This window comes from Chlorocebus sabaeus, chromosome 13, assembly GCF_047675955.1.
Source record: "Chlorocebus sabaeus isolate Y175 chromosome 13, mChlSab1.0.hap1, whole genome shotgun sequence".
NCBI classification, from domain to species: domain Eukaryota; kingdom Metazoa; phylum Chordata; class Mammalia; order Primates; family Cercopithecidae; genus Chlorocebus; species Chlorocebus sabaeus.
Genome location: NC_132916.1, coordinates 86,642,310 through 86,667,550, shown reverse-complemented (window position 1 = coordinate 86,667,550; position 25,241 = coordinate 86,642,310). Strand labels below are relative to the sequence as shown.

The following is a 25,241-nucleotide window of genomic DNA, read 5'->3' as shown; positions in this document are numbered from 1 at the left end:
AAAAAAAAAATTTGTTGCAGAGACAGGGTCTTAACATGTTGCCCAGGCTAGTCTTGAACTCCTGGGCGCAAGTGATCCTGTGGCCTCAACCTCTCAAAGTGCTGGGATTACAGGTGTGAGCCACCATGCCTGGCCCCTTCTTATTTTTAAAATATAACATTGCTCAGAAGAGTCTGACAAGTTAACAGCTTATGTCAATTCTGAAAAGATATTTAACAGTAAAATTGTTACTATGAATCTGATACTGCCTCACAAGTGTAATTCCCCCAACCCACAAAAAGTCTGTTAATGTTTTCTTACTATTAAAAGAAACAGGCTATCAGTTGGGGCTTGGAAGGTTATTTTATATTGAGATTTTTGTTGACATTAAAGTCAATTTAACAGCATTTAAAAAAAAATCCATACTATTAGGAGTAAGCTAAGAAAACTGGAATGTAGTTTTATTTATTTTATTTATTTATTTATTTATTTATTTATTTATTTATTTAATAGAGATGAGGTCTCACTATGTTGCCCATGCTGGTCTCAAACTCCTGAGTTCAAGTGATCCTCCCACCTCAGCCTCCCAAAGTGCTAGGATTACAGGCCTGAACCACCGTGCCTGGCCATAGTTGTTTCTTTAGATAACAGGTGATCAGTCTTATAAGCTACACTTCTGTAAAAACAAAACAGGTGGTCACAAGCAAATACTAAGAATTCTGGATCGTGTCCCTCCATCTACCTCTATGAAGCAATTTCTAAAAAGCATGTAGTACTTATGCATTTGGTTAATAGAATTTTACTCCTAGAGAAGTAGTAATTTTGCTTCTTGCTTCAATTACACATTTTCTGAGGAACTACTCACCCTACACAAGCTTTAGCACACACAAAACTAAACAGTAATGAACATGCAAGCAATGTAGTTATAGGACTAAATATTAATTACTGGCTAGGCAGTCTCTCATGTGAAGAGAATGACCCTTTCATCTACCAACATTCTGAAAGAACCTGAAACCTGACACACAGTTAGATTTTTTTTTTTTTTTTTGAGACAGAGTCTTGCTCTGTTGCCTAGGCTGGAGTGCAGTTGAGTGATCTTGGCTCACTGCAGTCTCTGCCTCCCAGGTTCAAGTGACTCTCCTGCCTCAGTCTCCTGAGTGTCTGGGATTACAAGTGCCCGCCACCATGCCTGGCTAATTTTTGTAATTTTAGTAGAGACAGAGTTTCACCATGTTGGCCATGCTGGTCTCGAACTCCAGACCTCAAGTGATCCGCTCGCCTCAGCCTTCCAAAGTGCTGGGATTACAGGCATCAGCCACCGCGCCCAGCCTAGATATTCTTGATTTTAATTTGTAACCTATTTACTAGCTTATAAACAGATGTAGGTTATGGTGTTTTGAATTATGTGAACCAAACATATACCTAGGGTATCCTCAATACCCTATTTTCATCCAGGGAGTGATTTAAATGCTAAGGTGCATAATTCACATTTAGTACTAGGAAATGTTTTCTAAATATTTAAATAAAAAAATGAAAGAAGAAATTGATATTTGAATGCTTATCAGGTACTGGGCATTCTGCTAAGCATCTTTTTTTTTTAACCCTAACAACCCAATGGGGCAAATACATCCACATTTTACAGGTAAGAAATTGAGGCTCACAGATGTGAGGTAACTTGTCCAAGGTTGCATAGCTAGTAAATGTGTGTAGAATTCACACTGAATTCTGACTTCAAAATTTGTAAATGTCTCACTGAATCATTGGTCGTTAAACCCTTGGGAGTCATGGACTTGTTTCAAAATTGTATAAAACTACATCACCTTTCTTTTGAGACATGCACACACGGTAGTTTGGCATTTCACTTTACACGGCCTAGACTTGAAGCTCTGGGTCTATTATGCCACGTTAAGATCACCTGCACCAGACTGTACTGCATTAAGTAGCATGTATCTATCTATACAAGTACCCTACATATTCTACTACTCTCTTTGTCTTTGGAAAACAAATTTAGTTTTTAAATCTAATAAATTATTTTTTTTGAGAGTCTTACTCTGTAGCCCAGGCTTGAGTACAGTGGCACCATCTCGGCTCTCTGCAACCTCCACCTCCCAGGTACAAGAAATTCTCGTGCCTCAGCCTCCTGAATAGCATGCGCCACCACGCCCGGCTAATTTTTTGTGGTATTTTTTAGTAGAGACGTGCTTTCACCATGTTGATCTGCCCACCTCAGCCTCCCAAAGTGCTGAGATTGCAGGTGTGAGCCACCATGGTCAGCCAGAAATTTAATGTAGTTTAAGGATTACAAAAGTATTTCTACATACCTTTAAATTTTGACTAATTTTGCCTCTGGCAATGGGATCAAAATAAAAGCAGCAATTCTTATTTGTAATGCAACAACGTGTCTTAGAATAGTTAGATCTCAAGTAAACTTTACAAATAAAGTACTGAATTTACATTTAAAAATAAATTAGCCCAGTGGCATAAAATTAAATCCGAGGCTCCAAATAAAAATTTCAGCAAATTCCCCTTGTATCTGTTAACACCGAAAAATGTCAGCTGCTATACAGAAATTATTTGTTCATTATTCCTGGGAAAAAGCAAGCAAGCAGCTCTCATGGCAGTCTTTATTTTCTATGACCCTAACTTATCCTCTATGATCCTGAATAAATGGTAGGTAGTACCCCTGCACTAAACTTGGGAAGTACTTAAATAAGTATAGTCACTTTAAAAGAACTGATCACAGATGTCTAAAATTAAACCATTTATTCATAAACAAAGTATCTCTCGTAAATGGGCCAAGAAACAATTCTAAGACAAAAGTGAACCCTAGAATATAGATATTCCCAGAAGACAATTTTCCAAGATACCTAGCCAAACAATTTTCACTTAGTCACAAAAGTAATTTTCATCGAAGCCTACAGTCATTTCTTTTTCTAATTCTGTTCTCTCATTTCTTTCTTTCTTTCTTTTTTTTTTTTTTTTGAGAAGGAGTCTCGCTCTGTCGCCCAGGCTGGAGTGCAGTGGCCGGATCTCAGCTCACTGCAGGCTCCGCCTCCCGGGTTCACGCCATTCTCCTGCCTCAGCCTCCTGAGTAGCTGGGACTACAGGCACCCGCCACCTCGCCCGGCCAGTTTTTTGTATTTTTTAGTAGAGACAGGGTTTCACCGTGTTCGCCAGGATGGTCTCGATCTCCTGACCTCGTGATCCACCCGTCTCGGCCTCCCAAAGTGCTGGGATTACAGGCTTGAGCCACCGCGTCCGGCCTCTCTCATTTCTTTCTAAGCATGATCTTAATAAAGCATATACCTGTCAAAGACTTCTCTTTGCAAAAGACACGGGAACGGCAGTCAGGAAGAGGACTTCGAAGCCCAGTCACTCTACTGATCCGAAGTTTATGGCTGTGTGTAACTTAGCCTCTCTGCATCTGTTTCCTTGCCTGCAGTGGTATTAGGTTGGTGCAAAAGTAACTGCAGGATATTTACCTTATGAGAGTGTTGATGGTTAAATACATGAGTGAATAACTTAAAACATATAGAACGGTGCCAAGCATGTACTAAATGCTCAAGAGTTTGAGCTGTTATCATTCCAGCTTTTTCATCAAACCAAATGGTATCTTCCTAAGCAGCCTAGGGATTACAATGACAAACCTAGTCAGAGGTAAATCAAAGGATTAAATATGTTCGGGAATATAGAAATCAATTTGTGAATACATAGTACAGACACTGTAATCAATCCCTAGTTATTTTTCACAATAGTACCTAGTTATTTTTATAGATAAAGGGGTCTTGCTATGTTGCCCAGGCTGGTCTCAAACTCCTGGGCTCAAGCAATTCTCCTGCCTTGGCCTCCCAAAGTGCTAGGATTACTGGTGTGAGCCACTGTGCCCAGCCCCTAGTTTTTAAAATGATTTCATTTAAGTGTATGATCCCAAACATTTTGAAAATACTAAAAATTACTATCAATATTTGTCTTACTCATTCTTCAGATTATCCTTTAGATATTCAGTAGTGCCACATAATTTTATAACTAAATTTTATTATAGCTGAATACTTCAAAGAGTTGTGGTTTTGAAATAAATTTTGCTATGATTAGAGAAAATCTATTCAGAAAGTACAATATACATTAATTTATGGCACTTGTCCAAATATTACCAGCATACAAATTATTGTGTAAAGTTGTTTCTTACATATGAGATCTAATAAGCAAAGAAAAATGGAATTTGTATTCAAAACAAATAGAAGCAACACTGGCTCCTATATACTAAAAATATAAGACAGATTTTTTTCTTAAATACTCTGGATACAAATACTAACTATATGTGTTGAGAACTTTTAAGTTTTCATAAGTCGCAAAGTATACAAGTAGAGTTCTATAAATATATCCCCTATAATAATCATATGCAAAATCATTCTATCACAAATACTACCAAAATCCTTTGAAAAACATAAACTACAACACATTTTCAAAGAAATTATTAGTTATAACAACTACAAAAGCAATAAATATCAACAAAGTTATTTGGCTGTCAGAAATGAAGGGCAGTATAATGTAAAATTCAAATAATGCGAAATTGGTTTTTGAAGATGTAGTCTTGAGTTTCTTCTTCTTTTTTTTAAGTTTTAGAGAGAGGGTTTCACCATGTTGCCCAGGCTGGTCTCAAACTCCTGGCCTCAAGCAGTCCCCCCGCCTCAACCTCCCAAAGTGCTGGGATTACAGGAGTGAACCACCACACTTGGCCAAGTTTCTTAATACAAGGTACTAAACACTCTTTCAAAAATAGTAAGACTTATTCTATATCATTTAAAGTTGGGCAAGAACTCTAAAAAGAAAAAATTAAGCAGCAGATGAAAAGTAGGTATGTGGAAATAATGGTATGAAATATGATTTTATACAAAATGTACCACTCTTCAAATGTGTAAGGCTTAAATTGAATATTTTTGGATTGTGAGTGTTGCTCAGCCTAATTTTTAAAGAATTAGTCTCAAACCATTCAAAATCCAGTATTTCTCAAGTTTTGATATTACTAATGTGGACATGGTGCAGGATGCAATTTCATGTCAACTTACCTATACTGTTCTACCCACTAAAAATATAACCTTTGAGCTTAGGAGAGAATGTATCTTTTGAATGTTTGATCTCTATATAAATTCTACTTTTTGGAACGTCAGAATTTTGTAATATGAACTATATCCACCAGGAATTGGCCCAAGTTTAAACAGAAGACACAAAAGAGACATAGGTGTCAAACAGCTTAAGTCTGCTCTATGCAATTATACAGTCATAGTTACTTTTTACATGAAAGTGCTTTAAAGTCAAAAATATTTGTGTAAAAGGTATTAATAGTACTAATCAATTCTCTCCAAGTAGAAGTTTAAAAATTAGTTCCAGTTTACTCATTTCCCTTGAAAAGTACCCTTCTGCCACAATGTAAATAAAAAATGGTCCATAAAATGGTGACAACAGACAAATCATAATTTGTAGTGTAGGCCCTTTAAATGGAGACCAAATTTTTATTAATCCAAAGCTAGAGATTTTATTTCTTCCATATGCCCAAAGTAATATCAACTCGCATTTTCTGTATGCCTTAAAGAATTTTTATTTAACATAATGAGAGTTTAATAACTTATATTAAAGACTGCGTGGTGCTCTTTCTGTTGCTGTTCACCAACTGTTTTTATGACGGTAACTTCGAGATCTGGAATGTGACCGAAAATGAGAATGCTTTGCTGTTTGTACTTTAGTTTCAGAATTGGTATACCCTTTGGGAGATTTACACGGGGATCTTGCTATTGAGTCAGAATGTCTTCCATGTGATCTTGATTTTGTTCCTGAGCTAGTCTGCTTTTGAGGTGAACTTGACTGTGATTTTCCTATTGACTTGGACCTTTTTTGTAAGGACTTGGACCTTGACCGTCCTCTAGAGCCAAAATTCCTTCTTGGAGTTCTTGACTGCCTTGCTGAGGTAGACCGCCTTGGTAATGATTTGGAACGAGATTTAGACTGGCTATAAGAAAATCGCCTGTGTCGAGACCTGCAAACATCCATAATGTTAGAGCATATATTTCACACAAAATAAGAGATCAGGAAACAACACTTTCAGGAACTTACATACTTTACATAACATTAGTTATATTTTTACTAGATAAGCTAAAAAAATTTCTTATTTTATTATGCATGCTTTTGGTTCAAACATAAGTAACAAGTTTGTAATATTTGTTATACTAGAATACACAGCCAAAAATTTTTACTTTGCTAGACGTATATTATAGGGATCAGTTCTGAAGAATGCACTGCATATTTAGTCTGGGTTATACAGCTCTTAAGAGGTACAAAAATCTGAAGAAAAAAAGATTAAAAAATCAATTACTTACAGTTCAAATAATGCTTATAAAAATAAAAATCTAGATGCAGGACTTTTTGGGTCCTGCCATGACAGAACAGCTTGTATTAGACTAATCTTCCCATATAAAACAGCCATATATATATATATATACACACATACATATTTTTTTTTGAGATGGAGTTTCGCTTTTGTTGCCCAGGCTAGAGTGCAATGGCATGATCGCAGCTCACCACAACCTCCGCCTCCCGGGTTTGAGCAATTCTCTCTCAGCCTCTGGAGTAGCTGGGATTACAGGCATGTGCCACCACGCCCGGCTAATTTTGTATTTTTAGTAGAGATGGGGGTCAGGCTGGTCTCGAACTCCTGACCTCAGGTGATCCCCCTGCCTCGGCCTCCTAAAGTGCTAGGATTACAGGTGTGAGCCACCACACCTGGCCGAAAACAGCTATATTGAAAAGCTACACACCACTTATAAAACAACTGTTCAAAGGCACTGGAGGATAATCAATACAAGCAGGAAGAACCTGAGGGATTACAAGCCTTGGCTCTTATTACTAAGACAATTTTTCATTAGCCGGGCATGGTGGCGGGCACCTGTTGTCCCAGCTACTCGGGATGCTGAAGCAGGAGAATGGCAGAACCCGGGAGGCGGAGGTTGCAGTGAGCCGAGATCGCACCACTGCACTCCAGCCTGGGTGACAGGGCGAGACTCCATCTCATAAATAAAATAAATACATAAATAAATAAAACCATTTTTCAAATGACAGCATGCAGGAGTTGAGCCCAACCAGAAAATGGCTTTTTGACTAAGCTGAAGAGAGAAAAGTTAGAATTCAGGGCTACCAAAATGGGTGGGACATGAGAGGCAAAAACTCTAGAGATGAGTGAATTAGAGACCAAAAAGTACCTCTAAAATTTGCCTACAAATTCTCCTTAAATCACTGGCCATCTTCTAAGTTGTGTGTGTATGGGAAGAGATTCCAAGGGGCCAGCAAAAAACTAGAATTCAGAAATTGAAGAAATGAGCTGAAATTTTTTTCGGACACATGGTGCTGGGGAGAGAGATTAGAGTCCAAACTCCCAAAAGGTCAATGAGGAACATTAGGCAACAACCCAGAAGGGCTACATTCTAGAGGCAAGGGCCGTGCCCTAGGAATAAATACAAAGCCAAAACGAGCAGCTTTAACAACGCCCAAAACCAAGCCTTAAGATCAAAGTGATCCGCCAGTACTCTGCTAGAAAAAAAACAACTGTCTTTGGAGAATGATAATGTCACGCAGAGCCTCTACAATTTTTTGTCCATGTCCAACATGCTATTTTAAAAAATTATGAGGCATGTAAAAAAAACAGGCAAGAATAACTAAAAACTAAGGAAAATGAAAGGCAAAAGAATCATTCCCAAAGTGATTTGGATATTGGCATCATCAAACAGGAATTTAAAAAATTACTATGAATAATATGTTCAAGAAAATAAGAGGAAAAGACAAAACAGATAAAAAGATAGTTTCAGTGGAAAACTAGAATCTATAAAAAGAAACAAATAGGCATTTAAAACTAAAAATATATGATATCTGAAATTAAAAAGTCATTAGATGGTCTTAACAGCAATCCGGATTGGATACAGCAGAAGAAATAATGAACTAGGTTGGGTTCAGTGGCTCACACCTGTAATCCCACTTTGGGAGGCCAAGGCAAGTGGATCACCTGAGGTCAGGAGTTCAAAAGCAGCCTGACTAACATGGTGAAACCCCATCTCTACTAAAAATACAAAAATTAGCCGGCCGTGGTGGCGCATGCCTGTAATCCCAGCTACTTGGGAGGCTGAGGCAGGAGAATCACTTGAACCTGGGAGGCAGAAGTTGCAGTGAGCCGAGATCGCACCATTGCACTCCAACATGGGCAACAAGAGAAAACCTCCAAGTCAAAGAAAAGAAAAGAAAAGAAAAAAAGAAAAGAAAGAAAAGAAAAGAAAAGAAAAGAAAAGAAAAAGTTAACTAAAATATCATTAGAAAAACATCCTACTGAAATACAATGCGAGAAAACGAATTTTAAGAAATCCATAGAAGAACACAACAGATGAATAGCATACAGTCACACAGGCAAGAGGAAAGACTGAGTAAGGTAGAAGCAATATTTGAAGAGATAATGGCATAGAATTTTACAAAACTAACAAAAAGCATTAACTCACAATTTCAAAAAGCTCAATAAACCCACGTAGACAAAGAAAACTACACTAGGCACATCACAGTGAAACTGATGAAAACCAAAGTCAAAGAAAAATCTGAAAACTGGCGGGGTGCAGTGGCTCATGCTTGTAATCCCAGCACTTTGGGAGACTGAGGCGGGCGGATCACCTGAGGTCAGGAGTTCCAGACCAGCCTGGCCAACATGCAGAAGCTCCGCCTCTACTAAAAATATAAAAATTAGCTGGGTGTGGTAGTGGGAGGCTGAGGCAGGAGAATCGCTTGAATCTGGGAGGCAGAGGTTGCAGTGAGGCAAGATTGTGCCACTGCACTCCAGCCCTGGTGACAGAGTGACACCGTCTCAAAAAAAAAAAAAAAAAATTGTGAAAACCTTGCCAGAGAATGAAAGACAAATTACCTTCAAAGGAGCAATCATAAGACTGACAACTGACTATGGATATCAGAAAAACAATGGAATGACATTTTTAAAGAGAAAAATAAAATCACTGCCAATATAGAATTCGATCCTCAACAAAAGTATTTCTCACAAACGAGTATTAAAGATGTTTTCAGACAAAAGCTGAGAGAATTCACTATCAGCAGATGCATACTACAAGAAATACTAAATATTCACTGCCCTGGTACTTCCTGGTGAGCTGAAAGAGGAAAAAAAGAAATACTAAATATTTTTTAGACTGAAGAAAAATGACACTAGATAGTAACATTGAACTAGATGAAGAAATTTAAAAAGCTTTCTTTGGAAAATGATAACACCATGCAGAGCCTCTTTAATTTTTTGTTTTGTTTGTTTCTGAGACAGAGCCTTGCTCTGTCACTCAAGCTGAAGTGCAGTGAGGCAAGCATGGCTCACTGCAACCTCTGTCTCCCGGGTTCAAGCAATTCTCCTGCCTCAACCTCCCAAGTAGCTGGGATTATAGGCACATGCCACCATACCTGGCCAATTTTTGTACTTTTCGCAGAGATGGGGTTTCGCCATGTTGGCCAGGCTTGTCTGATCTCAAGTGATCCACCTGCCTCAGCCTCCCAAAGTGCTGCGATGACAGGCATGAGCCACTGCACCTGGCCTCTCTTGAATTTTTTTATTATATATTTATACTGAAAATATACTGATGTAGATATATTCTGGAATAAATTCACAGTCTTTTAGAAATTAAATTTCATTCATTTTGTAGACAGCTGTAGGAAGCAAAATGAAGAAAATGTCCTTGAAAAAAAATCCTAACATAGTAAAAGAAGGATGCTATAATATATTTGGACTAAAGAAAAGGGAGTTGAGGAGCAATTTTAACATTGTTAGGAACATTTAGAGTTCTAACATACACATTCCTTGATATAAAGTTAACAAAGATTTATGGAATACCTTTTTTTTTTACATTCATTCATTTATTCATTCATTTATTGTGAGACACAGTCTTCCTCTCTTGCCCAGGTTGGAGTGCGGTGATGCAATCATGGCTTACTGCAGCCTTGACCTACTGGGCTCAAGGAGTCCTCACACCTCAGTCCACCCTCTCTCTCCCTCCCTCCCAGTAGCTGGAACAGGTGTGTGCCACCACACCCGGCTAATTTTTTTTAGTTTGTTTTGTAGACATGGGGGTCTCATTATGTTGCCCAGGCTGGTCTCTTGAATTCCTGGACTCAAGTGATCTTACCTTGGCCTCCCAGAGTGCTGGGATCACAGGTGTGAGCCACTGCACCTGGCCATAATACAATTTTTAAAGTGAGAAAAACTGGGGTCAGGGAGGTTAAGCAATGGTCTTATAACAAGTACAAAGCAGAATAGCATTGTCCTGAAAGATGTGGTCCTTCTATCCCTGATACCCCATAATGACTTGAGACAGTCAAGTATTATACTTTACTTCCACTAGAAGGCAGAAAATGATGTGAATATTCACCTTATTTAAATCGAGCAAGAGAAAAAAACTGGTTCACTAAGGCTGTAATGCATTTAGAAAAATCAATTTAAATTATTTATTTTATTTATTTTATTTTTTGAGACAGAGTCTTGCTTTGTCACCCAGGCTGGAGAGCAGTGGTGCAATCTCAGCTCACTGAAACCTCCGCCTCCCAGGTTCAAGCGATTCTCCTGCCTCAGCCTCCCAAGTAGCTGGGATTACAGGCGTGTGCCACCACACCTAGCTAATTTTTGTATTTTTAGTATACACAGGGTTTTGCCATGTTGGCCAGACTAGTCTCGAACTCCTGACCTCAGGTGATCTGCCTGCCATGGCCTCCCAAAGTGCTGGGATTACAGGCATGAGCCACTGTGCCGATGCTGAATTTTTAGTAGAGAGAGGATTTCAACATATTGCCCAGGATGGTCTTGAACTCCTGACCTCAAGTAATCCACCCGCCTTGGCCTCCCAAAGTGCTGGGATTCAGGCATGAGCCACCATGCCTGGTTCATATAATTAATTTCCGTTGTGATAAACTGGCTAGCAAAATAAATAACTTGAAAATACCTTTTCCCCTCCCCCCAAATTACTATTTAATATGTCTTCTTCAAAATATCTTTTCCCCTCCCCCAAAATTACTATTTAATATGTCTTCTTCAATACTTGGAATTTATTCTTGATAACTTATCTTTTATAAGTACATTGATTTACATTAACTTTAGTCAACTACCTTTCACAAGCGATTTTATTATATTTCTTTTTTTTTTTTTGTAGAGATGGGGTCTCACCATGTTGGCCAGGCTAGTCTCAAACTCCTCACCTCAGACTCCCAAAGTGCTGAGAATACTGCACCTGTACGTTTTATTCTATTTCTTCCACATTTAAACATTTTTAAAGTTAAAGATTACAAACTGTTGGGCACATTAGGAAAATTTTATTTATCTAAAACTCATCACCTTGTTTTTTTTTTTTTGAGACAGAGTCTCGCTCTGTTGCTCAGGCTGGAGTGCAGTGGTGTGATCTCGACTCACTGCAACCTCCGCCTCCCAGGTTCAAAAGATTCTCCTGCCTCAGCCTCCTGAGTAGCTGGGGTTATAGGCGTGTGGCTACCACACCCAGCTAATTTTTGTATTTTTAGTAGAGACAGGGTTTCATCATGTTGTTCAGTTTGGTCTTGAACTGCTGACTTCGTGATCTGCCCGCCTCAGCCTCCCAAAGTGCTGGGATCACAAGTGTGAGCCACCGCACCCGGCTGAGTATGTCTTTTTTTTTACTTTTTGTTTTCTGCTCACTATATATTATCTTCTCATGTAAAAAGATAAAGTTAAGTCTGTAACTTTAACATAAGAATTAATCCCATAAACCCAAGTTAAATAACAATATATGATAGAGAAGAGTGTTATCTTTTAACAAAAATTGATTATGTTCATACATTAAGCAAAATGACTCAGCTGGACTGTTTATAAAAACTTTAAAATATTTTCCAGGCTGGGAACAGCCGCTCATACCTGTAATCCTAGCATTTTGGGAGGCTGAGGTGGGACGATTACTTGAGCCAAGGAATTTAAGACCAGCCTGGGCAACATAGCGAGACCTGCGATCTCTACAAAAAATAAAAAAATTAGCCCGGTGTGGTGGTGCACACCTGCACCACAGCAGGTAGTACCTGCTACTTGGGGTGCTGGAACATAAAGAAAATTGCTTGAGTCTGGGAGGTCAAGGCTATAGTGGGCCATGATTGCGCACCACTGCACTCCGGCCTGGGAAACAGTGAGACCCTATCAAAAAATATACATATTTATATATATTTCCTAGAAAAAGTAGAAAATGAAGTTTTTGGTCCTCTTGTATTTTGTACTCACTCTTTAAGGCTGTCTGACCGCCTCCTATTTCTTCCCCATGAAGAACTTCTACTTCGAGTTCTTCTTTGGCTGGGGCTTCTTGATCTCCTGTGATCACTTGGAGAACAAGGATGACGTTCTTTTGATTTCATTTGGCCTGGTGCTGGAACATAAAGAACAAGACTTATGACATAATTTGTTACCTGAACACCACAGTAACAACCACTCAACTAGTAATCATTTACTGAAAGAATTTTAAATTAGAAAATGAGTCATCACTGAAACTCATTCTGCTGAATAAATAAAATCTGGCATTCAGTCACACTTACTTTTGCGATCACCTTGTGCAAACTGTATTTCAATTTGACGGCCACATACCCACTTTCTGTTGAGGTTATAAAGAGCATCTTCAGCATCTCGAACATCTTCAAATATGACTAGCTGTTAAGGACACTTTGAACATGAGATATCAAGTAAACATATTTTAAAAGTATTATTTACATATGAAATGAAATTAATATGAAAATCAAGTTCAAGTTATTAAGCTCACATCTTCAATATAATATGAATAATCAGAAAAAAAAACTTTCACTTTTTCTCATGACAACAAATGACCCATTATGATTTAGAGGAGTGAGTCTAAAAATAAAAAGAACAAAACAAACATGTAACTGTACTTTTAGTGTCTACAATAGTGTGGCTGCAGTATGCATGTATAATTTGAAAACAAGAAAACCAAAAAAAAAAGTCCAAATTTGGCTAGCATTATAAAATTACAAACTGTTTAGGACTCACTCCCTTCTTTCAGATAAAGGATCCATCAGGTTTTTCACTGAATATCAGCATGAAGAAGCCTTTATTCTGAAATTAAAATTACTCTTTCATTAAAAGGCTTTTAAATTCGACATTTAAGAGACATTACTTATAAACAAAATTGCACATATACAAGTGAGTTAAAACAAAAAACTGATTTAGTCCTTTCAAAATGGTATCTACTCTTGAACCTACCACTTCAAACATTTATTTTGTTTTTGTTTTTTGAGATGGAGTTTCCCTCATCACCCAGGCTGGAGTGCAATGGTGTGATCTCAGCTCACTGCAACCTCTGCCTCCCAGGTTCAAGAGATTCTCCTGCCTCAGCCTCCCAAGTGGCTGGGATTGCAGGTGCCCACCACCACACCCTGCTAAATTTTGTATTTTTAGTAGAGACGGGGTTTCGCCATGTTGGTCAGGCTGGTCTCAAACTCCTGACCTGAGGGGATCCACCCACCTCAGCCTCCCCAAGTGCTAGGATTACAGGTGTAAGCCATCGCACCCGGCCAAACATTTCTGTTTTTACTACTTGGGATATAAATATAAAAGAAACATAAGAGCAATCTGTAAATATCTGGAATTACATATACTGGTTTGTAATATCCCACTAAACTTCCTTATGTATATGAATTATATAATATTAAATCTAGCTATAATGGACATTAGCTATATAAAAATAAATAACTTTTTTTAGGAGGTTGTTCACTGGTTTAATTAAAAAAATAACAAACAGAAAAAGCTCAAGATACGCAATATAAAACGAGACTGGCAATTACCTCAATGTCACTTGATCTTGAACCTTGACCTTTACTCTTTAAGGCTTGCAAGATGGACTTTACAAGAGACGCAGAACCAACAAAATCAGACTTGGCTTTGACTCTGGAACTCTGAGTAAATGTAGGAAAGCCGAAGTCTCAACCTGGTGTTGGCTTTGTCTTTTGCTTGATAAAGACTTCCCCTCTTCCAGGTCTTTATATCTGTGTCCACCCTCCCTCTTTACTCCTTGATGCTTGAACTTTAGGTGCCTTTTGTCTCGCCTGCTGGGTTTATGCTTGGATTCTAGCTAACAAGTTGGTTCAAACTGGGGGGTGCTTGCCAGCTACTGTGGACTGATCTTCTGAGATAAAGAAATAAACACATTTAATTAGGCAATATTAATCTCGTAACATATGCTACTGAATACATATACGTATAAGCACGCATATACAGTATATTCACATGCACACAATAAAATAAAGGATATTGAACATAAGCAAATCCTCTTGGGCGGCGAGTGTAGAAGTCAAGTGGAATGTAAACGTCTACTATAGGGCCATATCGACCAAACTCACGGCGCAAGTCCTCAGGCCTGAAGCGTTTTAGAAATAAGGCAAAGAAATATGAATAGCTGGATTAAAATATTTTGCCTACAGAAATCCTCTTGAAACCTTCAAAAGAAAGAACATCATCTAGACCAGCATTATCTAAAATCGTTTTTTGTAAGAATCATGCAGGTTTTGACAGAAAGGGAAAAAAAAGGAAAAAAAAATTCTCAGGCCAGGCGAAGTGGATCACACCTGTAATCACAGCACTTTGGGGGACCAAGGTATGTGGATCACTTGAACCCAGGAGGTCAAGACCAGCCTGGGCAACACGGTGAAATCCTATCTCTACAAAAAAAATACAAAAATCAGCCAGGTGTGGTAGAATGTGCCTGTAGTCCCAGCTACTCGGGAGGCTGAGGTGGGAGAATCACCTGAGCGTGAGGAGGTTGAAGCTGCAGTGAGCCAAGATCACACCACTGCACTCCATCCATCCTGGGTGGCAGTGAGACCCTGTCTTAAAAAAAAAAAAAAGAAAAAAGAAAACACCAAAAAACCTCCCCAGATTCTCACACCTCTCTTAGAGGTTCTAATTCAGGAAGTCTGGATTAGAGGCTGGAAATCTGTATCTTTACAAGCACTCCAGGTGGTTGTTATGCTTAATTTCCAGAAACACTGACCCAGGATATCCACCTCTGAAAGTTATTATAAGATCTAATAAGTAATTGTTGCACTAAGAACACATTCATTTTGCCTCACTTTAATTTCATGTTTATGTTAATCTTGTTTTCAGATAGCGAGCATTAGATTCTAAAGAAGTCCTAAAATTATTTATCAGGGTTTAAAGAAAAATGGATGTTTTAATATTAAACATAAAACAAAGTAACTACTGTATTCCCAAATTTGATAGGTATTTCGAGCCTGCTATATGCCTTCTAGTGTGATTAGGAACTTCAGAAGGGATACCAAAAAAAATTAAATAGCATGATATTCATCTTCATGGAGCTACAATTTAACTGAAGAGACAAAATATTTAGCAATAATAGCTAACAGTTACATGCATTTATATATTAGCCAGTGTTCACCTTACAACCACTTAATTCTTACAACTTCCCTGTGGTTATTTACAGATGATATAGACAAATTACGGGTGATACAGACAGATTTCAGGTTATTTACAGGTGATACAAGCAGATTACAGGTGACACAGACAGATTAACCCTTCTAAGGTCACTGAGCCAGCAAGTGACAGAGCTAGAAATCAAATTTTCGGTCTCACACTGGTGCATCTTAACCACTACACCCTACTGCTTCATGGTACTATCATAGGGATTCAGCATCAAGCTATGATCATACAATGTGGCTCCGGAGAAATAAAGATTCAAAGATGACTAAGAAGCTTTGAACTTGGACAAATGGAAAAAAGATGGTGTCAGTGACAAAAACTAGAAGAGAGCTAGATCAAAGAGGAAGAAAAGAGGCAAAAGCAACTTTCAGGTTTAGAAATGCAAAATTTGAGGTGATGGTAGAACATCGATAAGAGTTCTATAAGCAACAGAAAATTGTGATTATGTGCATTATATTAATTAGTGTGTATTAATATAATTATTAGAAGCCAGTGATTAAGGCTAGAGATGGGGATTTAGAAATTATTACATATAAGACTCAACAAAAATTGACTAAGCATCCGCTATATGCCAGTAGCTCAGTCAATATTATGACATACTTTTAATTCATTTAATACTAATAGAACATGTTTGTTTTTACTATTAGTTTTTGAGGACAGTGACAACGTCTTTTTCTTTCACTTATTCAGAATTCAGCAAATACTTACTGAGCATCTACTATGTGCCAGGCTCTAGGAATATGAGAAACAAGAAAAACAATTCCTGCTCCCACAGACCATGGAGTGGTATAAAGGGTCTCGACCTCTCCTGAGTCCTGTAATCATCTGTGAAGGGATGTTACAGACATAGGCACTCCAACCTGATGTATTAACTCTGGACCTAATTAGTATTTTCCTTAGTGAGGCCCAGTTATGTTTTATTTTTTCAGGATTTCATAGGCAATTCTGAGACTGAAGGTTGAGAATCACTGCTAAAGTAGGTGTCTTCACCAGCGTATCTCTGTACCTAATGTAGCTGCTGGGCACACAGTAGGTACTCAATACACATGTGCCTATCAATGAATAAAGAATACATTACTGTTACCATTTAAGAGTTAAGGAGACTAAAGGTGAGAGAAGTTACCTTGCCCAGTGATCTACACAGCCAGTAGCAGAGCTAGGATTCAAATGAAGGTCTTCTAAGACAACAAATCCCATCAACCAAATGTAGTGGCTAAGAGGAAAGGGACCACAGATAATATAAAGGAGGAGGCTGGAGCACTGTGTGCCACAGAGGTCTGGAGTCCTGGAAGCCAAGGGTGATGGGAGTTGGATGGAACAGGTCTTTTCAAAAAAGCCAATTCCCATTCACTGTCTCCACTCCCTCACTTGTTAGCTGTTGTTTCGTTTTCATTTATTTTTTTACTTTTGGTATGATCTACTTCAACATTCAAAAAAGTACAGAGAATAATAAACACCGATGTATCCACCAACAAGATTTATTTTCTGGCCGGGCCAGCTGCCTCACGCCTGTAATCCCAGCACTTTGGGAGGCTGAGGCGGGCGGGTCAGGAGACCAAGAACATCCTAGCTAACACGGTGAAACACTGTCTCTACTAAGAATACAAAAAATTAGCCAGGCCTGGTGGTGGGCACCTGTAGTCCCAGCTACTTGGGAGGCTGAGGCAGGAGAATGGCGTGAACCCGGGAGGCGGAGCTTGCAGTGAGCAGAGATCGCGTCACTGCACTCCAGCCTGGGTGACAGAGCAAGACTCTGTCTCAACAAAAAAAAAAAAAAAAAAAAAAAAAAAAAAAAAAAAAAATTATTTTCTCAGTATTTGACATACTTGCCATGATTTTCAGTATTTTTTAAAGAAATATTACATCCTTCTGTTACCAATGGAGGGTCTTGACTATGAGTCCTCCAGGTTCTTGGCATTTTTAACAAAGAATTGGACAAAATGCACAAAGCAATGGAAAAATGAAGCAATGAAAGCACAGATATACTGAAATGAAAAGATACTCCACAGAGTGGGAGCAGGCTCAAGCAAGCGGCTCAAGTGCATCAGTTACAGAACTTTCTAGGGTTTAAATACCCTCTAAGGTTTTCCATTGGTTACTTGGTTACACCCTATGTAAATGAAGACTTGGCCCACCACCAGTCTGGTGGAGGGAGGTGACCAATCAGAGGCTGAAGCAAAGCTACAAAGTTACACATGAAGATTTGGCCTGGGACCAGTCTGGTTGGTTGCAGGAGGGGACCAGTCAGAGGTACTTTCCATTTTTTATCTGTAATACAATGCAAAGGGAGTAGCCTCTGATCCTTTTGTTCCTTGGGTGTAGAGAGGTGGAGTTCTCCTTTTGATTCAGTTCTAGGAAGTCAGTGCGAATCAGCCTCAGGTTCCCTGCCTCCAGACCCTATTCTCCTGTTTCAGTATCACTAGCAGAGAAATTGGTAGGCTGGAGGGTATGCCTATCTCAGCTTCACTACATGTTCTTCAGAGTGGCCCAACCAACTTACATTTCCAAAAACATGTGTTAGAATTCCCACTGTTGCCCAGGCATGGCGGCTGACACCTGCAATACCAGCAGTTTGGGAGGCCAAGGTGGGAGGACTGCTTGAGCCCAGGTGTTCAAGATCAGCCTGAGCAACATAGTGAGACCCCATCTCTACAAAAAAATTTTAAAAAATTAGCTGGGCGTGGTGGCTATAATCCCAGCTACTCAGGAGGCTGAGGAAGAAGGATGACTTCAGCTCAGGAGTTTGAGACTGCAGTGAGCTATGATCATGCCACTGCACTCCAGTCTGGGAGACAGGGTGAGACCTGTTTTGTCTTTTTTTTTTTTGGAGATGGAGTCTTGCTTTGTTGCCCAGGCTGGAGTGCTGTGGCGCAATCTTGGCTCACTGCAGCCTCAACCTCCCAAGTAGCTGGGATTACAGGCATGTGCCACCACACCCAGTTCATTCTATTATTAGTAGAGATGGGATTTTGTTATGTTGGCTTTTAAAATTCCTCTTGAAAATATGTTGTAGTTTTTGGTGCACAGCGTTCTGCATGTTTTTTGTTCACTGTTTTCCTAAGTATGCCTTTTGATGCTATGGTAAATGCAATTTTTAAATTGTCATTGTTTTCAATTGTTTGCTGTTAATATACAGAAATAAAGTTTTTGTAAATTTACCTTATATCCTCATAACTTACTAAACTTATTAGTTCTAGCAGTTTTTTTGTTCATTCCCTAGTATTTTCTATGTAAACAAATATGTCACCTAAGAATGGTTACTTATATCTTTCCAATTTTTGTATTTTATATCTTTTTCTTGCCTTGTTGCACTGGTTAGGACCTACAATAAAATGTTGGAGGTTGTAAGAGTGGCATTCTTTTCTTGTTCCTGATTCTACAAGGAAAGCATTGTCTTTCATCATTAAGTATGATGTTAGCCATGTTTTCTATAGATGACATTCATTATGTTAAGAAGTTCTCTTCTATTCCTAGTTTGCTCACACTTTCTGTTTTTTTTGTTTTTGTTTTTGGAGACAGGGTCTCAGATCTCACTCTGTCACCTAGACTGGAGTTCCATTAATACACTATATTTGACATTAAAAAATTATTCCTTTATACACTACAAAAGCAAAGATATTATTTTTCCTAAGTCACATCTTGTTTCACCAGTGAAAAGAAACACAACACAAATTTTAAAACTTATGTATTTTGATACCGAGTCTCACTCTGTTGCCCAGGCTGGAGTGCAAGGGCGTGATCTTGGCTCATTGCAACCTCCTCCTCCCCGGTTCAAGAGATTCTCGTGACTCAGCCTGCCTGGGATCCTCAGGTGAACCGCCCACCTCGGCCTCCTAAAAGTGCTGGAATTACAGGCATGAGCCACCTCTCCCAGCCTAAAACTTATTTTTAAAATTTCTTCAGTTCTTGTGTTCAATTTCATTTCTGTCAAATTTTACACTAATTCACAAAGCCTTTTAGTGTCTTCTGCTTTTAATTTTCTAAAAATTGATTTTGTTTTAAAACTAACATTCCTAGTAAATAAAATTTGAAAAATATTTGAAAAAAGAGGAAAATTTAGTCCTACTGTCCAAATGAATTTCTTTCTAGTCTCATTTTCTTTTCTTTCTTTCTTTTTAGAGACAGGGTCTTACTCTGTTGCCCAGGCTGCAGTGCAGTGGTGCAATCATAGCTTGCTCCAACCTTGAACTCCAGTACCTAGGACTACAGGCACACATCACCATGTCCAGCTAACTTTTTTTTTGTAGAGATGAGGTCTTGCTATGTTGCCCAGGCTGGCCTTGAACTCCTGTCCTGAAGGGATCCTCCTGCCTTGGCCTCCCAAAGCACTGAGATTACAAGCATAAGCCACTGAGCCTAGCCCTAGTCTCATTTTCCATATATAGTTTTTCCTTTTTTCATTTTTTAATATAGTTATGCACCACATAACAATGTTTCAGTCAATGATGAACCATATATATCATAGTGGCCCCATAATCTTATAACAAAGCTGTCCTAGACAGGTGTACCTTTTAAAAAATCTCGTACACCATATTTGTAGTGTCTTTTCTATGTTTAGATACATGTAGGTAAATGTCTTACAATTGCCTACAGTATTCAGTATTGTAACATGCTATACAGGTATGTAGCCTAGAAGCAACAGGCCTTACCACATAGCCTAGGTGTGTAGCTGGCTTTACTATGTAGTAGGTTTGGGTTTGTACAACAACAGTATCACCAAATGGATTTGTCAAAACCTATCTCTGTCCTTAACTGATGCATGACTGTAATTGAAATCATGCTGTGTATATAATTTTACATGTTTTATTTAACATTTTATCCCAATGATTTTTTTTTTTTTTTTTTTTTGAGACACAATTTCACTTTGTCACCCAGGCTGGAGTGCACTGGCCAGTATTGGCTCACTGCAACCTCTGCCTCCCAGGTTCAAGTGATTCTTCTGCCTCAGCCTCCCTAGTAGCTGGGACTACAGGCAAGTGCCACCACGCCCAGCTAATTTTTGTATTTTTAGTAGACACAGGGTTTTACCATATTGGCCAGGTTGGTCTCGAACTCCTGACCTCGTGATCTGCCCACCTCGGCCTCCCAAAGTGCTGGGATTACAGGTGTGAGCCACCACGCCTGGCCCAATTTTTTCTATTATTAGTAGAGATGGAGTTTCACTATGTTAGCCAGGCTTGTCTCGAACTCCTGACCTCAAGTGATCCACGCGCCTCGGCCTCCCAAAGTGCTGGGATTATAGATGTGAGCCACCGTGCCAGGCCCCAAAGATTCTGTTTATAAGCATACTAAATGTTAAAGGCTATTTATTTAATTATTTTTGAGACAGAGTCTCACTCTCACCCCTGGAGTGCAGTAGTGCAATCTTGACTCACTGCAGCTTTGACCACCTGGGCTCAGGCGATCCTCCCATGTCAGCCTCTCAAGTAGTTGGACGACATGTGCGCACTACCATACCTGGCTAATTTTTTAATTTTTTGGTGAGACAGGGTTTTGCCATGTTTCCCTGGCTGGTTTCAAACTCCTGAGCTTAAGTGATCCACCTGCCTCAGCCTCCAAAAGTGCTGGGATTACAGGCATGAGCCACTGTGCCCTACCTTTAAAGCTAATTTAAAACGTGTTTACATGTCACATTGCTAACTTATACTGTATACCACTTTGTACTAAAAGGTTAATATGATTACATATGATGATTCTAACTTCATATCATCACTTACCTGCTATTCGATCTTTGGCAAAATACTTAACCTAAATGTTGGTTTTTCATCTGTAAAATGGGGTTAATAAAGAACATATGGCCAGGCACGGTGGTTCACGCCTGTAATCCCAGCGCTATGGGAGGCCGAAGTGGGCAGATTATCTGACGTCAAGAGTTCAAGACAAGCCTGGCCAACATGATGAAATCCCGTCTCTACTAAAAATACAAAAATTAGCCAGGCATGGTGACACGCGTCTATAATCCTGGCTACTCGGGAGGCTAAGGCAGGAGAATTGCTTGAGCCCAGGAGGTGGAGGTTGCAGTGAGCCGAGACTGTGCCACTGCACTCCAGCCTGGCTGACAGAGCAAAACTGTCTCAAAAAAAACAAAAACAAACAAACAAAAAAACCATACATTATAGGGTTACTGCGAAAATTTAATATATGTAAGGTTTTTAGTATGGCACCTAGTACACAGTGAGTATTCAACAAATGTTAGAGATGATTTCATTCATGCAATATAATCTTGTAGATTTTGATTGTATGCCAGTGGCAGAGCTAAAAAAAAAAAAAGTGAAAAAATGGAAAAGGAAATCTGTAAATCTCAACTATCAGTCTCAATCACTCATTGGTGAATGAAGTACATAGATCAGAGATCAGGTGTCACCTGCAGATGTGTTTTATTTGGCCTACACGACGTTTAAACATTTAAAACAATGTGTATAAACATGAAATTGCCAATATTTTACTGCTTTTATTTTTTATTTTTAGTTTTTGAGACAGAGTCTTACCCTGTTGTCCAGGCTGGAGTGCAATGGTACGATCTCGGCTCACTGCAACCTCCACCTCCCGGGTTCAAGCGATTCTCCTGCCTCAGCCTCCAGTAGCTGGGATTGCAGGCGCACACCACCATGCTCAGTGAATTTTTTGTATCTTTAGTACAGCCTCAGTCTCCCGAGTAGCTGGGATTGCAGGCGTGCACCACCACGCTCAGCGAATTTTTTGTATCTTTAGTAGAGACGGGGTTTTACCATGTTGGCCAGACTGGTCTTGAACTCCTAAACTCGTGATCCATCCGCCTCAGCCTCCCAAAGTGCTGGGATTACAGGTGTGAGCCACCGTGCCCGGCCACAGCTTTTATTTTTTTAAACTTTCTAAAGGTCTCTCTGCCCCAGGCTGGAGTGCAGTGGTGTGATCATAGTTCACTGTAACCTTGACCTCCCGGGCTCAAGTGATCCTCCAACCTCAGCTTTCCCAGTAATTGGGATTACAGGTGTCATACACCAGGCTATGTTTTACAGCTTTATTTATTTTTTGAGACAGAGTCTCACTCTGTTGCTCAGGCTGGAGTGCAGTGGCCTGATCTTGGCTCACTGCCAACCTCCACCTCTGGCGTTCAAGCAATTCTCGTGCCTCAGTCTCCTGAGTAGCTGGGATTACAGATGCCAGCCATCATGCCTGGCTCATTTTTGTATTTTAGTAGAGACAAGGTTTCACCAGATAGGACAGGCTGGTCTCGAACCCCTGGCTTCAAGTGATTCACCCACCTCAGTCTCCTAAAGTGCTGGGATTACAGGTGTGAGCCATCGCGCCCAGCCTTATATTTTACAGCTTTCAAATCTACAAATGGGATTTTCTTTTTTTTTTTTTTTGAGACGGAGTCCTCGCTCTGTCTCCCAGGCTGGAGTGAAGTGGCGCAATCTTGGCTCACTGCAAGCTCCACCTCCCGGGTTCACACTTCTCCTGCCTCAGCCTTCCAAGCAGCTGGTAATACAGGCGCCCGCCACCACGCCTGGCTAATTTTTTGTATTTTTAGTACAGACAGGGTTTCACCGTGTTAACCAGGATGGTTTCTATCTCCTGACCTCGTGATCCGCCCACCTCAGCCTCCCAAAGTGCTGGGATTACAGGCGTGAGCCACCGCACCCGGCCACGAATGGGATTTTCATGATTCAACTTAATGCTAACATCTAAAGACTGAGTTTACACATACAAAATCCAGATTTCTGATTTCTCTTTAAAACTAGGAAGATATGTTAACAGTAAGTCCAGATGTCTACATGGCAGCTGTCAGCTGGAGCCTAGAGGCAGATGCTGCTCCTTTTAGATGGCATATTTCCTTTTCCATTTGCTATTCTATTTCTATTTAATAGTCCACACCATCCTACTGTGCCTTATATGCTGGCAGCCTCACTCGTTTATACTACCCTGGCTGGCCCCTGTGAACCATTAGAATTGGAAACCTCTGATTTTTCTACAGACACCCTGAAAAGGTTTGATGCTTATTCCGTTTTCAAGTTGTCTGTTCAACTGCGAAGTGTTTAAATTCTGCCCAAATCATGAATTTTGTTCATGTTTTCTATGTAATATATTGATAAACAGGCTGAGAGAAGAAATGTAAACAAGGCACCTTTTAGATGTTAACTAAGAAATATTAATCACAGCATATAGTTGTGATACATGTACTTGGGGTGATCAAATAAAAAATACTTGGCCGGGCACGGTGGCTCACGCCTGTAATCTCAGCGCTTTGGGAGGCCGAGGTGTGCGGATCACTTGAGGTCAGGAGTTGGAGACCAGCCTGGCCAACATGACGGAACCTCGTCACTACTAAAAATACAAAAATTAGCCGTGTGTGGTGGCACATGCCTGTAATCCCATCTACTCGGGAGGCTGAGGCAGGAGAATCGCTTGAACCCAGGAGGCAGAGGTTGCAGCGAACCAAGATCCAAGTTCGGGCCATTGCACTCCAGCCTGGGGGACAAGAGGGAGACGTAGTCCAAAATAAAATAAAATAAAATAAAAAACTAAAAAATAAAAAATACGTAACATTTATTTACTTCTCAAAGGTAAAGTATAATACTCATCTCAGATGACTGTGGAGTCAAGAGCTCCATATATCTGTACCTGTCTAGTCAGTCCCAGGTAAATCACTAAAACTCTTAGCTTCCGCTCTCCCTTATGTACAATAAAACAGTACTGCATAGGTAGAAAGGTTGGAGGGAAGTATATGAAGTAAGCCCAGTGAAATAAAAATGTCTATTAACACCGTTCCCTCTCCCCCGCCCCCAATTTCTCCAGCTCCATTAAGGAAGAAAGTGCTATATGAAGAAGTCATTCCTTAATATCTGTGTTCAGACACTCTGTGGACAGAATTCTCAAAAGAGGGGTAGGGCATCAGGATCAACCAGGTGAGTCTATCCTCAAGCCATTAAAAAGGGTGTTAATACTGGACTCAGAACTTTAAAAGAAAAACGCACCGATCTCATTCACTGAAGTTATTTTTTGTGTGCAGAATAAAACTGTGTGAATAAAATGCAAGCAACACCGCCTGTAAGTAGACCACAACTGGGGAAAAGAAACTGTAAGGCCCGAGTACGCATTATGGTACAGTACGTTCTCACCAGCTCCAATTCCTCTTCATCTAGGAGGGTTGCACGCGCGGTTTTATCGGGGCACGGCGACAAAGGGGCTGAAACGCGGGCACTCGCTGGAGCGCAAACCCTCCCGACTCGAGGCGGGGAGAGATCTGGGCTCCGGAGAGGAGCTCCCCGTGCCCCACGGCCCGCCGGCTGCGGCGCGGGCCCGGCAAGCGATGTGCGCGGCGCCGGGGCTGAAAGCTGCCCGGGAGGGCGGAGGCGCGAGTCCCGCCCAGGCCGCGGAATAGTCCGCGGGCTCACACCTCCCCCGGGAAGGCGCCTCCGCCGGCGGCGCAGCCTGGGCCCGCGGGGAGGCTCCGCGCAGCCCCGCCGGGCCTCCGCCGGGCCTCGGCCGGGCTCCGCGGCACGGCCGTTACCCCGCCCCTCCTCCGAGCCCCCAACCTGCAGGCGCGGCCGTTCACCTGGTGGCATCCGCGACGTTCCTGATGAACAGGGAGGTGTTGGGGGGCCTCGTGTAGCGAGACATGACCGCTTCCTCCGTTCCCTCCGGGTGTGCCAGCGGCCGCTAGTCTCGCTCAGTCTCCCGCTACCGCCGCTACCGCCACAGGAGCTCCGCCGGCCCCCGGCGCGACCCCCACCCCTCGGCCTCAGCCCCGCCAGCG

At 40.5% G+C, this 25,241-nt stretch overlaps 1 protein-coding gene across 6 annotated transcripts; it reads right to left on the bottom strand.

Moving 5' to 3' along the window:
• Positions 1-468: 468 nt before the first annotated feature.
• SRSF12 (serine and arginine rich splicing factor 12) lies at positions 469-25,228 on the bottom strand. 6 transcript variants are annotated; one of them, XM_008006588.3, is made up of 5 exons: positions 25,041-25,211; positions 14,319-14,423; positions 12,592-12,695; positions 12,284-12,425; positions 469-6,010 (listed from the first exon to the last, which is right to left on the bottom strand). In XM_008006588.3, exons 1-5 carry the CDS (start codon positions 25,103-25,105, stop codon positions 5,641-5,643), a joined length of 786 nt encoding a protein of 261 aa, XP_008004779.1. In that variant the 5' UTR covers positions 25,106-25,211; the 3' UTR covers positions 469-5,640. The 6 variants fall into 6 exon arrangements, with proteins under 6 accessions (XP_008004779.1, XP_072878691.1, XP_037858177.1 ...); XM_073022590.1 differs by lacking the exon at positions 14,319-14,423 and adding an exon at positions 13,852-14,192 and having other exon boundaries at positions 12,592-12,703; positions 25,041-25,210; XM_038002249.2 differs by lacking the exon at positions 14,319-14,423 and adding an exon at positions 13,852-14,192 and having other exon boundaries at positions 12,592-12,715; positions 25,041-25,130.
• Positions 25,229-25,241: the final 13 nt, after the last annotated feature.

Bases quoted from the DNA above. Each gene is read 5' to 3' on its own strand.
- SRSF12 (XM_008006588.3), bottom strand. From the start codon at position 25,105: ATGTCTCGCTACACGAGGCCCCCCAACACCTCCCTGTTCATCAGGAAC. The intron at 12,426-12,591 runs GTAAGTGTGACT...TTTATGTTCCAG, and splicing joins TGCACAAGGTGATCGCAAAA to CACCAGGCCAAATGAAATCA. The intron at 6,011-12,283 runs GTGAGTACAAAA...GGATGTTTGCAG, and splicing joins CGGTCAGACAGCCTTAAAGA to GTCTCGACACAGGCGATTTT.